The sequence below is a fragment of the Chanodichthys erythropterus genome, chromosome 17 (assembly GCF_024489055.1).
Source record: "Chanodichthys erythropterus isolate Z2021 chromosome 17, ASM2448905v1, whole genome shotgun sequence".
Taxonomy (NCBI): Eukaryota; Metazoa; Chordata; class Actinopteri; order Cypriniformes; family Xenocyprididae; genus Chanodichthys; species Chanodichthys erythropterus.
The window spans coordinates 16,821,854-16,834,637 of NC_090237.1; the positions used below are offsets into that span (position 1 = coordinate 16,821,854).

Below are 12,784 nucleotides of genomic sequence, written 5' to 3' on the forward strand. Positions count from 1 at the left end.
CGCGCGTGTCTGAACACAACACGTATGTGTCGTGATGCTCTTGTGAACACTCGCGCATGTGCGTTGAGTTGACGCGCGAGTCTGAATACAACACACACGCATCTTGGAGCTCTCGTGAACACTCGCACATGTGCGTTGAGTTGACGCGCGAGTCTGAATACAACACACACGCATCTTGGAGCTCTCGTGAACACTCGCACATGTGCGTTGAGTTGACGCGTGAGTCTGAATACAACACACACGCATCTTGGAGCTCTCGTGAACACTCGCACATGTGCGTTGAGTTGACGCGTGAGTCTGAATACAACACACACGCATCTTGGAGCTCTCGTGAACACTCGCACATGTGCGTTGAGTTGACGCGCGAGTCTGAATACAACACACACGCATATTGGAGCTCTCATGAACACTCGCACATGTGCGTTGAGTTGACGCGCGAGTCTGAATACAACACACACGCATCTTGGAGCTCTCGTGAACACTCGCGCATGTGCGTTGAGTTGACGCGCGAGTCTGAATACAACACACACGCATCTTGGAGCTCTCATGAACACTCGCACATGTGCGTTGAGTTGACGCGCGAGTCTGAATACAACACACACGCATCTTGGAGCTCTCGTGAACACTCGCACATGTGCGTTGAGTTGACGCGCGAGTCTGAATACAACACACACGCATCTTGGAGCTCTCGTGAACACTCGCACATGTGCGTTGAGTTGACGCGCGAGTCTGAATACAACACACACGCATCTTGGAGCTCTCGTGAACACTCGCGCATGTGCGTTGAGTTGATGCACGAGTCTGAATACACACGTATGTGTCGTGATGCTCTCATGAACACTCGCGCATGTGCGTTGAGTTGACGCGCGAGTCTGAACACAACACGTATGTGTCGTGATGCTCTTGTGAACACTCGCGCATGTGCGTTGAGTTGACGCGCGAGTCTGAACACAACACGTATGTGTCGTGATGCTCTTGTGAACACTTGCGCATGTGCGTTGAGTTGACGCGCGAGTCTGAACACAACACGTATGTGTCGTGATGCTCTTGTGAACACTCGCACATGTGAGTCGAGTTGACGCACGAGTCTGAACACAACACGTATGCGTCGTGATGCTCTCGTGAACACTCGCGCATGTGCGTTGAGTTGATGCACGAGTCTGAATACAACACACACGCATCTTGGAGCTCTCGTGAACACTCGCACATGTGCGTTGAGTTGACGCGCGAGTCTGAACACAACACGTATGTGTCGTGATGCTCTTGTGAACACTCGCACATGTGCGTTGAGTTGACGCGCGAGTCTGAACACAACACGTATGTGTCGTGATGCTCTTGTGAACACTCGCGCATGTGCGTTGAGTTGACGCGTGAGTCTGAATACAACACGTATGTGTCGTGATGCTCTTGTGAACACTCGCACATGTGCGTTGAGTTGACGCGCGAGTCTGAACACAACACGTATGTGTCGTGATGCTCTTGTGAACACTCGCACATGTGCGTTGAGTTGACGCGCGAGTCTGAACACAACACGTATGTGTCGTGATGCTCTTGTGAACACTCGCGCATGTGCGCTGAGTTGACGCGCGAGTCTGAATACAACACACACGCATCTTGGAGCTCTCGTGAACACTCGCACATGTGCGTTGAGTTGACGCGCGAGTCTGAATACAACACACACGCATCTTGGAGCTCTCGTGAACACTCGCACATGTGCGTTGAGTTGACGCGCAAGTCTGAATACAACACGTATGCGTTGTGATGCTCTCGTGAACATTCGCGCATGTGCGTTGAGTTGACGCGTGAGTCTGAACACAACACGTATGCGTCATGATGCTCTCGTGAACACTCGCACATGTGCGTTGAGTTGACGCGTGAGTCTGAACACAACACGTGTGCGTCGTGATGCTCTTGTGAACACTCGCACATGTGCGTTGAGTTGACGCGTGAGTCTGAACACAACACGTATGCGTCATGATGCTCTTGTGAACACTCGCACATGTGCGTTGAGTTGACGCGTGAGTCTGAACACAACACGTGTGCGTCGTGATGCTCTTGTGAACACTCGCACATGTGCGTTGAGTTGACGAGCGAGTCTGAACACAACACGTATGCGTTGTGATGCTCTTGTGAACACTCGCGCATGTGCGTTGAGCAGGGACGGACTGGGACTAAAAAACGGCCCTGGACTTTGACTAGGCCCGGCCCGGCCCAAAGCAATCAGTGTGCGGAAACTCGACAACAACAACAATAATGCCTGGCATGAGTGTCACAAGACTTTAATTGTGGCTCATGATACTATACCATCCAAATTATAGCAATAGCACTGATGTTGACTAGATGTTGTGTTAAAGCATATTAGATTAAGTTGAATACTCATATAGCAGGGGTCTCAAACTCAAATTGGTGGGGGTCCGTTTCTGTGATTGACACCTCATAGGAGGTTAACATTCAAGCGCAAGAAAGCGCAACATTTCAGAAAATGTACTTTCCTTTCCATTATTTCTCATTTACTTCAAATTTCATTAGGCCTACTAAAATATTTTTATACCTATACTATAAATATCTTATTTACCATACTAAATGTAAACAGCAGTGTCTTTCTCATTGTTACAGAGTGTAATATAATTATATAATACTATTACTAATATAATACTACTAATAAACTAATATAATACTACTAATATAATACTATAAATTGAAATAGTCTGGTGCGACTTCTCACATCCAACAAGATATATGGAATAAAAAATCAGTAATTTAGGAACAAAACCAGCAACACTTGTGGCGTGGAGAGGTCAGAAATAAACAAAAACACTGGAGCTATATATTAATTTTATTTTGCCAAAAAAATAAAAATCTCTCATTGTTACATACATTATTAGTTTTTAACATCTAGTGGAAGTATTTTCCCTTACTTCATGTTAGCTTAAATAACATTAAAATCTTGCACTGAACAACACTGTACTGAACAAATACAATCCCTGAATACATTTGTACACTCTTCTGTTTCTTGACAGACACCTGCAGCGCTTGTGCTCACACAGCTGGGCCACATTTGTCCAAGATGCTGTTTGAGCATCGGTAAAGTTTAATGGTTGCATCAGACGCGTTTCGGTGGTTTAAATCGTCGCTCGTGACTTAAAGTCGAGTGCTTTTACTGTAATTTAGGCAAGCGCGCTCATAATAGAAGCGAAGAGCGCGGCTCATGGTTGCATAGCAACGACAGACGCCACTGGAGCGAAGCGCATTGGAAAGGAGAATGCGGCGTGGCCGCTTATGTGACGCGATATGTGAATGATCCTATAGAACGGCGACTTTTTCTTTGCATATCAGACAGGTAGCAACTAGAGAATAATAATAATTTAGCAGACCGGATTATGTTTTATTTTTGAGATCAGTTGCGGGCCGTAAATGGCCCACGGTCCGGCAGTTTGAGACCACTGATCTAACGTCTTTGCTGCTTACTTGGCGGCCACGGCCAATGCAGCTGGCATCCAACCTAAAGGTGCATTGCTGCCACCTACAGTACTGGAGTGTGAAACAGATTAGTGGGGGAAAAAACAGATGATGACTGCGTGCGTGGGGGGTGGTGGGCCGGCCCGCCGGCCGTCCTGGAGTACCGGCCGTTCTGTGATTCTCCAGATCACACAGATGGCCAGTCCGCCCCTGGCGTTGAGTTGACGCGAGAGTCTGAACACAACACACATGCGTCGTGATGCTCTCATGAACACTCACACATGTGAGTCGAGTTGACATGCAAGTCTGAACACAACACATGAGTCTTGGAGCTCTCGTGAACACTCGCACATGTGAGTCGAGTTGACGCGCGAGTCAACACAACACGTATGCGTCGTGATGTTCTTGTGAACACTTGCGCATGTGCGTTGAGTTGACGCGAGAGTCTGAACACAACACACATGCGTCGTGATGCTCTCATGAACACACACATGTGAGTCGAGTTGACATGCAAGTCTAAACACAACACATGAGTCTTGGAGCTCTCGTGAAAACTCGCACATGTGCGTTGAGTTGACGCGCGAGTCTGAACACAACACGTATGTGTCGTGATGCTCTCATGAAAACTCGCACATGTGCGTTGAGTTGACGCGCGAGTCTGAACACAACACGTATGTGTCGTGATGCTCTTGTGAACACTCGCACATGTGCGTTGAGTTGACGCGCGAGTCTGAATACAACACACACGCATCTTGGAGCTCTCATGAACACTCGCGCATGTGCGTTGAGTTGACGCGCGAGTCTGAACACACATGCGTTGTGATGCTCTCATGAACACACGCACATGTGCGTTGAGTTGACGCGCGAGTCTGAACACAACACGCATGCGTCGTGATGCTCTCATGAACGTGCGTTGCAGATCAATATCTTTGTAAGTTTAAAGAGACACAATGATGTAAAAGCAATAAGTGCTTCACATTTAGAATTACTGGGAACTGTTATGGATAATATTACACAGATAAAAATTGTTTTTTAAACAAATTACAAAAAGAAAACAACACATTTTTGGTGTAAATAACGAAATTAAAGTATTAAAGTAAAATAAATAAATGGGAGATTAAAGCACATAGTCAGATTTGACCACAGCAGTTTGTGACTCAAATCCTCTATTATCAGTATCCGTTTATTAATCAGCAACACCAGTTAAATTACAGAAGGATGTGATGAACTAAAAAACAGATTAGGTCAGAACTCCTAAGGTGTGCAGGAAAGGAAGTCAGCTTATCTGAAGGAGGAGGAAAGCAGGAGGCTGAAATAGTACAATAAGGAAAAGCATGAATGGTGGTCAACGGAAGAGGGGATAATTGCGCAAAAGAATAAGTAAAAATTAAGAAACAGAGAGGAAGTTCACCACAGATGGGCAGATAAAAGGGTGAGGGAAACAATGTCTGACTACACACTCAAACGTCAGTTAACAGATGCTTCTGAACAAAGAAAATGCCTCTGGTGGGGATGCAGTTCCTTCCTTTTCGATCCTCACATATAAAAAATGTAGTAGTAGGCCACTCCATCATATATTCAACACAATTAGAAAACTCATCTGCAAGCTATGATCCAGTGATTCATTATGAATTATATCATTTTGTGGTAAACAGTCTTAAAGTTATCTAACCACATACCCCGTGAAGGGAATAACATAGACCTGCTACTGTGCCCGCCACAAAACTCCTTTCGCTGCTCTGACTAAAGCTCCTCCAGTTAAGAACATCTCTTCACAATGACACAGACACACAGTAGGCTCATTCGCTTATCCATAATGCTACAATAACTAGTTATAACACTGTCTTTGTCTACTAAATGAAAATTAATTAATAATAATACATTTAAAAATGTAAAAATAAATTAAATGAAAGTGGCTTTTAAAGATTTTTAAAATTAATTTCACATTTTTGGCCAATTACTGACGAAGAACATTAAGATGAAATACTGAATACTTACTAAAGACTACTTAGAAAAGTTGAAATCAACACAATTATTTCACTTCTGAATCAGTTCAAATCTGCATGTGGGTGTTGGTTATAATAAAATTTTGTTGAATATAGTTTCCTGCAATGTACTTTACATTTATATAAGATAATCGCTGAATTATTCTATAACTTTTTTATGATCTGAAGCATAAGAGATAGCTTTTAAAAACCATTAGATTAAATAACAATCATAAGACGAATTTGAATAGCTAAGCTTATCACCCCAGATAGAGTTTGAAGTGTGTTCAGCCTTTACATTGTAAATGCATTACATACATTGTAGGCAACACACACACACACACACACATACAATGTTCTCATTCATTTCTCATGAACGATGAAAACATCTCACCATTTCTGTTGTAAACTTTCCCGACGACTATCTAACCTGATATTGTTATACACAAATTAAACTTTGACTTACTTTTGCACGTGAGGACGACCAGTCCCACGACCAACAGCGCGATATAACGGAGGGTCATGTCTTCCAGATCCGAGGTTTGATGTAAGGAGATTGAGCGCGCTGAAAAGCTGAAGTCTCCTGTAGACCATCAGGGAGGGCAGATGTTTGCACAGAGCGCGCGTGAAGTGAGGAGAGATGAGTGGGAGGAACCTAGTGGGCTGCGCCCTACATGCCACACTGCTACACATGAAACACGGACATTAGCGATAATCACGATTTAGATCGAAAATATGATGGTTATATCAGCGTATAGCCTACAGTTTTTTTGCTGGACATGTAGCCTACGTATAAAGTTTGAGAACCCTTCCGAATTTTCCGTATTTCTGCATACATTTCACATCAGCTTGAAGGAATTTGACCCTTCAAACACTGCTTCAGTTCAGTGATGTTGTCAGGCTTCCTTGCATTAATTGCTTTGTTCAGTTCTTCTACAATATTTCTGTTGTGTTAAAGGTGCCCTCGAATAAAAAATTGAATTTATCTTGGCATAGTTAAATAACAAGAGTTCAGTAAATGGAAATGACATACAGTGAGTCTCAAACTCAATTGTTTCCTACTTCTTATATAAATCTCATTTGTTTAAAAGACCTCCAAAGAACAGGCGAATCTCAACATAACACCGGCTGTTACGTAACAGTCGGGGTGTACGCCCCCAATATTTGCATATGCCAGCCCATGTTCCCAACATTATGAAAGGCATTAGACAAGGGCAGCCAGTAACGTCTGGATCTGCACAGGTGAATCAACAGACTAGGTAAGCAAGCAAGAACAATAGCGAAAAATGGCAGATGGAGCAATAATAACTGACATGATTCATGATTACATGATGATATTTTTAGTGATATTTGTAAACTGTCTTTCTAAATGTTTCGTTAGCATGTTGCTAATGTACTGTTAAATGTGGTTAAAGTTACCATCGTTTCTTACTGTATTCACAGATATGAGAGTCGTCGCTATTTTCATTTTTAAACACTTGCAGTCTGTATAATTCAAAAACACAACTTCATTCTTTATAAATCTCTCCAACAGTGTAGCATTAGCCGTTAGCCACGGAGCATAGCCTCAAACTCATTCAGAATCAAATGTAAACAATATAACAGTATACAATACTCACATAATCCGACACATACATGCCACATGCATGATGAACACTTTGTAAAGATCCATTTGAGGGTTATATTAGCTGTGTAAACTTTGTTTATGCACTGTTCAAGGCAAGCGCGATCCCCTTGGGCGTCGAGCAGGAGAATTAAAGGGCCAGTAGCCCTGAATCTGCTCATTTATAATGATGCCCCATCATTATATCATTCAACATCATTCGTCTTTTAGATTTTTGTGTTTGGGGTTGTTTTATACTGGACTCTGTTGTGCTACAGTTCCAGGACTGACAAACTTGACTTTCTGATGCAGCTTCTCATTAAGCTTGAACAATATTGGTAGGCCTATATGTCACTTAGCCTATATGCCAAATGCCAATATTAGAGATTTTTAAAATGTGTCCATATTTTGGCTGATATTGTAGCATATTGCTTATTTTATGTACAAGCTTATTTCACTTAACATCAGTAGGCTACACACGTTTTTTTAAGTTCACCGACGCCTCCCTCATTAAAACCTGTGTTCAGTGATAATTAAAGCGCTCTTCTGCATGGACTGTGCATGAGAGCCAGTTGCATGCCAATGATAACAGCAGCAACATCGTGAACATCGGCTCAGCATGATTTCAAAAACAACACATTCCAGTGCCAGATCGCCTCTTATTTAACAAACGAATGAAATTAATGCTTTGCTAGTCAACTGGAGATGTTTCATATTAGCTACATCCATGCCGCAAGATGTTTCAAAAAGTGGTACAATATCGACCCTGGTGAAAAGTGGTGGGGACGTGTCCCACCTGTGACCTGTCCCACCCGCAAATTACGCCTATGAAATCAACACAGTTATTTCATTTCTGAATCAATTCGAATCTGCATGTGGGGTGTTGGTAATGTTAATTTTGTTGAATATAGTTTCTTGCAATGTATTTGCAAACTTTACATTTATATAAGATATAATAATCAATGAATTATTCTATAACTTTTTATGATCTGAAGCCTAAGAGAATTGGCTTTTGAAAACCATTAGATTAAATAACAATCATGAGAAGAATTTGAATAGCTAAGCTTATCACCCCCAGATGGAGTATGAAGTGTGTTCAGCCTTTATTAAGATCTTTATAAAACACCAATTATTTAATAACACTGTTTCAGCATTAACCCTCTCAGGCAACGGAAAGGTTATTCTTAAGCCCTGTGTTTATTGAATGTTTCTTTAAATGATTACAACCAATTAGAAAGGTCGAGAAAGTGTCAAAGAACAGTCCAGTATGGGAGTCACTATCAAGCACCGTTTAAAGGTGCAAATAATCTTGCCTTCTTCTCATACCATGTGACCATGTGTCAGAACAGAATGTCCCTGTTCTGACACATGGTCACATGGTATGAGAAGAAGGCAAGATTATTTGCTTTAGTAATCTTATTTAAAATGACATGAACTGTACATAAAAAATGTGTGTCTGTGAAGGTGTAGAGAAGCCTTTTGTCAGGTTTTATGAATTTTTTAATTTTTTAATTTTGCATGTTCAGAAATTCAGTTTTTCCTCAGGACAACACAATAAGGGGTACTTTTCGAGGATGTTTTGGACAATACCTCACATTGGCCATAATGTGTTATAAGAAGGGAAGATGCAGGGTTCCTGGGTGTGCAGGGACACCCAAAGTGATGTGCAGAAATTGTAACATACACCACTATGTCACAGCAGAGAAGAACTGCTTTTTGAAGTTTCATACAGAGTGAAATCTTATTACATGAAGTACATTATTTGACATGACACACTACACAAATCTATGCATGTATCAAATTCAATATATATCAATGTCTTTCAAGTGTTTTTCCCTTTTTACTTAATGATTTCTTGACATTTAAAAAAAAATGTGATTTTGATGATACATTTAATCAAATAAATTATTTTGTATCATTGAAAAAAATATTTTGGGGTGGGGGGGGGGGGGGGGTCAAAAAATAATTATCAATAAAACATTCCAAAATGAACAAAAAAATTATGTGTAATTTTTTTTTTTTTTTTTACGTGCCATCAATGTGTGCAGTAGAGGGTTAATATATTGTACAGTATAATGTTGTGTGATCTCTAAATTTACTTGTACCATATTTTATTTTTATTTTTAATTTATGTAGACCAAATATTATTTGTCTAAACTAAATAACTAAATATTATTTTAGTATAATACATTCTTCCAAAACTCATTCAGATGCTCTTTAGACAAACTTTGGACTGAGAGTCATGTTCTTCTTGGATAGCATTGGCTTTCTCCATGCTGTTCAGCCATGCATATTGTTCTTTATGATAAACTCATGAACAATAACCCAATAATGGCTAAGCCAAGGCAGATATACTTAGATGTTTCCCTGTGTGGTCTCCTGAAATATTCTTGCATTTTCTTGCAGTTTTATATTAGTTCAGAAGTGCATGACTTCTTAACTCAGACATGATTTTTATCTCAACAAAGATAATTCCTCCTGGATCATTTTGGTCAATTTTTAAAAAATGTTTAATTGGACTTTCTTTATCTAGTTATATGACTTAAAGATCTGATCACAATACAGGTCAAATTAATGCAAAAATATAGGTTCACAAACTTTTGATGTACAATATTCCTTTGGCCTGTTTTCTTTTAATGATAATGCATTGCTGTTTGGCTGAGAGATGTGGGGCTGTGTATATCTCCTGAAGTTTATAGCCAATATTTTCTGACATGCAATCTAAAAGCGTAAGCTGATATTTATTCAGTCGACAGAGCCTGAAGTCTTAATCAGTGCTTTCTATATTTATCAACAGTCATTGTAAATGTTATTGTTCTTGATAATGAGCCTTTTAGCTGGCTTTTTAAATAGTTTCTAAATTGACTTTATTTGAACTGTCTACCATTAGTGGATGAAAAACAGATTCAGAGAGCCTGTAATCTGATCATCCATCCAATGATCTACTGCTGAGAACTAATTAAGACAAACCAAGGAATATGTATTTGAAAACAGGCTGAAGATTTCCTGTGGGACTACAGTCAAGAATCAATTTGACATGGTTTATCCCCTCACATGACCAACCAAGTCAAATCCCATTTGAGATGCTTATTTTTCGGTTGAGAGCTCAGTTCATGTGAAGCCATCATTCATCAAAGTAGTAGGTAGGTTGTTGGCTGTAGTTTGTGATGATGCTGACAGCTGTGCTCTGGAAACCTCAGGTAATGTTTGCACACCTGGAGGAGAGTGTGGCAGTGCTCTGCTGACTAAAAACAAGGCATGCAAATTCATTTGCTCACATTTTATATCACTTCATATATCAAAGTAAAGTTTTGTACGAGATCTGTGTCAAGTTGCCAAAAAAAAAAAAAAAAAAACGATTATTTTGGTTTAAATTATATTCCTGAAATGAGGGAATCCTTAAGACAAGATAAATAGAAAGATTAGACAAGCTTATTGGGTACATGTCTCTCTTCTCAGCCCATTAAAGGTGGATCATGTTAGACGCGCTCTGCTTAACACGTGTTGTTCTGCAATTAGAACCATTCACATGACTGAATGAAGAGTTCAAATCCTGTAGTAATTTACAATAGAAAATGGGTTGTGATTTGATTGATGATAATGTACCAGAATAATTATCATCTGTGAAGCCCTCACATCATTGTCTTGCTTTCTTGAAGTGGTGGAAAGAACCCTGCTTTTCCTTCAACAACAGGAAGGAAGTAGGAAAGAAGTCATTCTTTCCATTCTGGACGCTGGGGAATGTTTTTCTGAAGTTGTCTGCTTTTATGAGAGGGGCTATTGTCTGTTAAACACAAGGGTGGTGGCTGTGAACGTCTGAAGAGTGAAGGGGCTCAAGGGCAGGGAGCAGAAGACATTTAGGGTCCTATCTGTGTAAAAGAGTCTTCACAAAAACAGGGTTTGTTTAAAAAACTGACATCAGTGGTCTTCATCATGGCAAAAATGCTGTGGTGATAAGAAGATAAAAAAAGTTGAGTGTAAGAATGAATGAACTGGTCTTTTGATCATACATATATTTAAATATAACAATTTTATTCATATATTATTGCTATATATTGTTATATTAATAATATAACAATACTTTTTGTTTTGGGTTAAAAGTGGCCAAATTGTGATGGCTAGACAACTGGGTCAGAGCATCTCCAAAACTGCAGCTCTTGTGGGGTATTCCCAGTCTGCAGTGGTCAGTATGTAACAAAAGTGGTCCAAGGAAGGAACAGTGGTGAACCGGTGACAGGGTCATGGGCGACCAAGGCTCACTGATGCACGTGGGAAGTGAAGGCTAGCTTGTGTGGTCCAATCCAACAGACGAGCTACTGTAGCTCAAATTGCTCAAGAAGTTAAAGGTGCCCTAGATTCAAAAATTGAATTTACCTCGGCATGGTTAAATAACAAGAGTTCAGTACATGGAAATGACATACAGTGAGTCTCAAACTCCATTGTTTCCTCCTTCTTATATAAATCTCATTTGTTTAAAAGACCTCAGAAGAACAGGCGAATCTCAACATAACACCGGCTGTTACGTAACAGTCGGGGTATACGCCCCCAATATTTGCATATGCCAGCCCATGTTCCCAACATTATGTAAGGCATTAAACAAGGGCAAAACGTCTGGATCTGTGCAGAGCTGACTCATCACACTAGGTAAGCAAGCAAGAACAATAGCGAAAAATGGCAGATGGAGCAATAATAACTGACACGATCCATGATAACATGATATTTTTAGTAATATTTGTAAATTGTCTTTCTAAATGTTTTGTTAGCATGTTGCTAATGTACTGTTAAATGTGGTTAAAGTTACCATCGTTTCTTACTGTATTCACGGAGACAAGACTGTCGCTATTTTCATTATTAAACACTTGCAGTCTGTATAATTCATAAACACAACTTCATTCTTTACAAATCTCTCCAACAGTGTGATGTTAGCTTTAGCCACGGAGCAAAACCTCAAACTCATTTAGAATCAAATGTAAACATCAAAATAAACACTGTACTTACGCAATTAGACATGCTGCATGACGAACACTTTGTAAAGATCTATTTTGAGGCTTATATTAGCTGTTTGAACTTTTTTTATGTTAAGGCAAGCGCAAGCTCCGTGGGCGTGGAGCACCAGATTTAAAGGGCCACACACCCTGAATCGGCTCATTTCTCATTATGCCCCAAAATAGGCAGTTAAAAAAATGAATTAAAAAATGAGCTGAAACTTCACAGACACATTCAGGGCACACCTTAGACTTATATTACATCTTTTAAAAAAAAGGTCTAGGGCACCTTTAATGCTGGTTCTGATTGAAAGGTGTCAGAATACACAGTGCATTGCAGTTTGCTGCGTATGGGGCTATATAGCTGCAGACCAGTCAGGGTGCCCATGCTGACCCCTGTCCAACGTTGAAAGTTCAGTGGGCACGTGAGAATCAGAACTGGACCACGGAGCAATGAAAGAAGATGGCCTGGTCTGATGAATCACATTTAATACTTTGACATGTACCATCTACCTAAGAATCGTTGCAGACCATGTACACTCTTTTATGGAAACGGTATACCCTGGTGGCTGTGGCCTCTTTCAGCAGGATAATGCGGCACAAAGCAAAAATGGTTGAAGTTTGAGGAGCACAACAACGAGTTTGAGATGTCGACTTGGCCTCCAAATTCCCCAGATCTCAATCCAATCGAGCGTCTGTGGGATGTGTTGAACAAACAAGTCTGATCTATGGAGGCTCCACCTCGCAACTTA

The 12,784-nt window shown here is 40.6% G+C and overlaps 1 protein-coding gene across 2 annotated transcripts in view; it reads right to left on the reverse strand.

Moving 5' to 3' along the window:
- mcamb (melanoma cell adhesion molecule b) overlaps positions 1–6,064 on the reverse strand; it is a 41,965-nt gene extending 35,901 nt beyond the window's left edge. For both annotated transcript variants that reach the window (XM_067365501.1, XM_067365500.1), the window contains exon 1: positions 5,911–6,064. In XM_067365501.1, coding sequence (XP_067221602.1) covers positions 5,911–5,968 — 58 coding nt within the window. In that variant the 5' untranslated portion in view covers positions 5,969–6,064. The remainder of the gene's footprint in view (positions 1–5,910) is intronic.
- Positions 6,065–12,784: the final 6,720 nt, after the last annotated feature.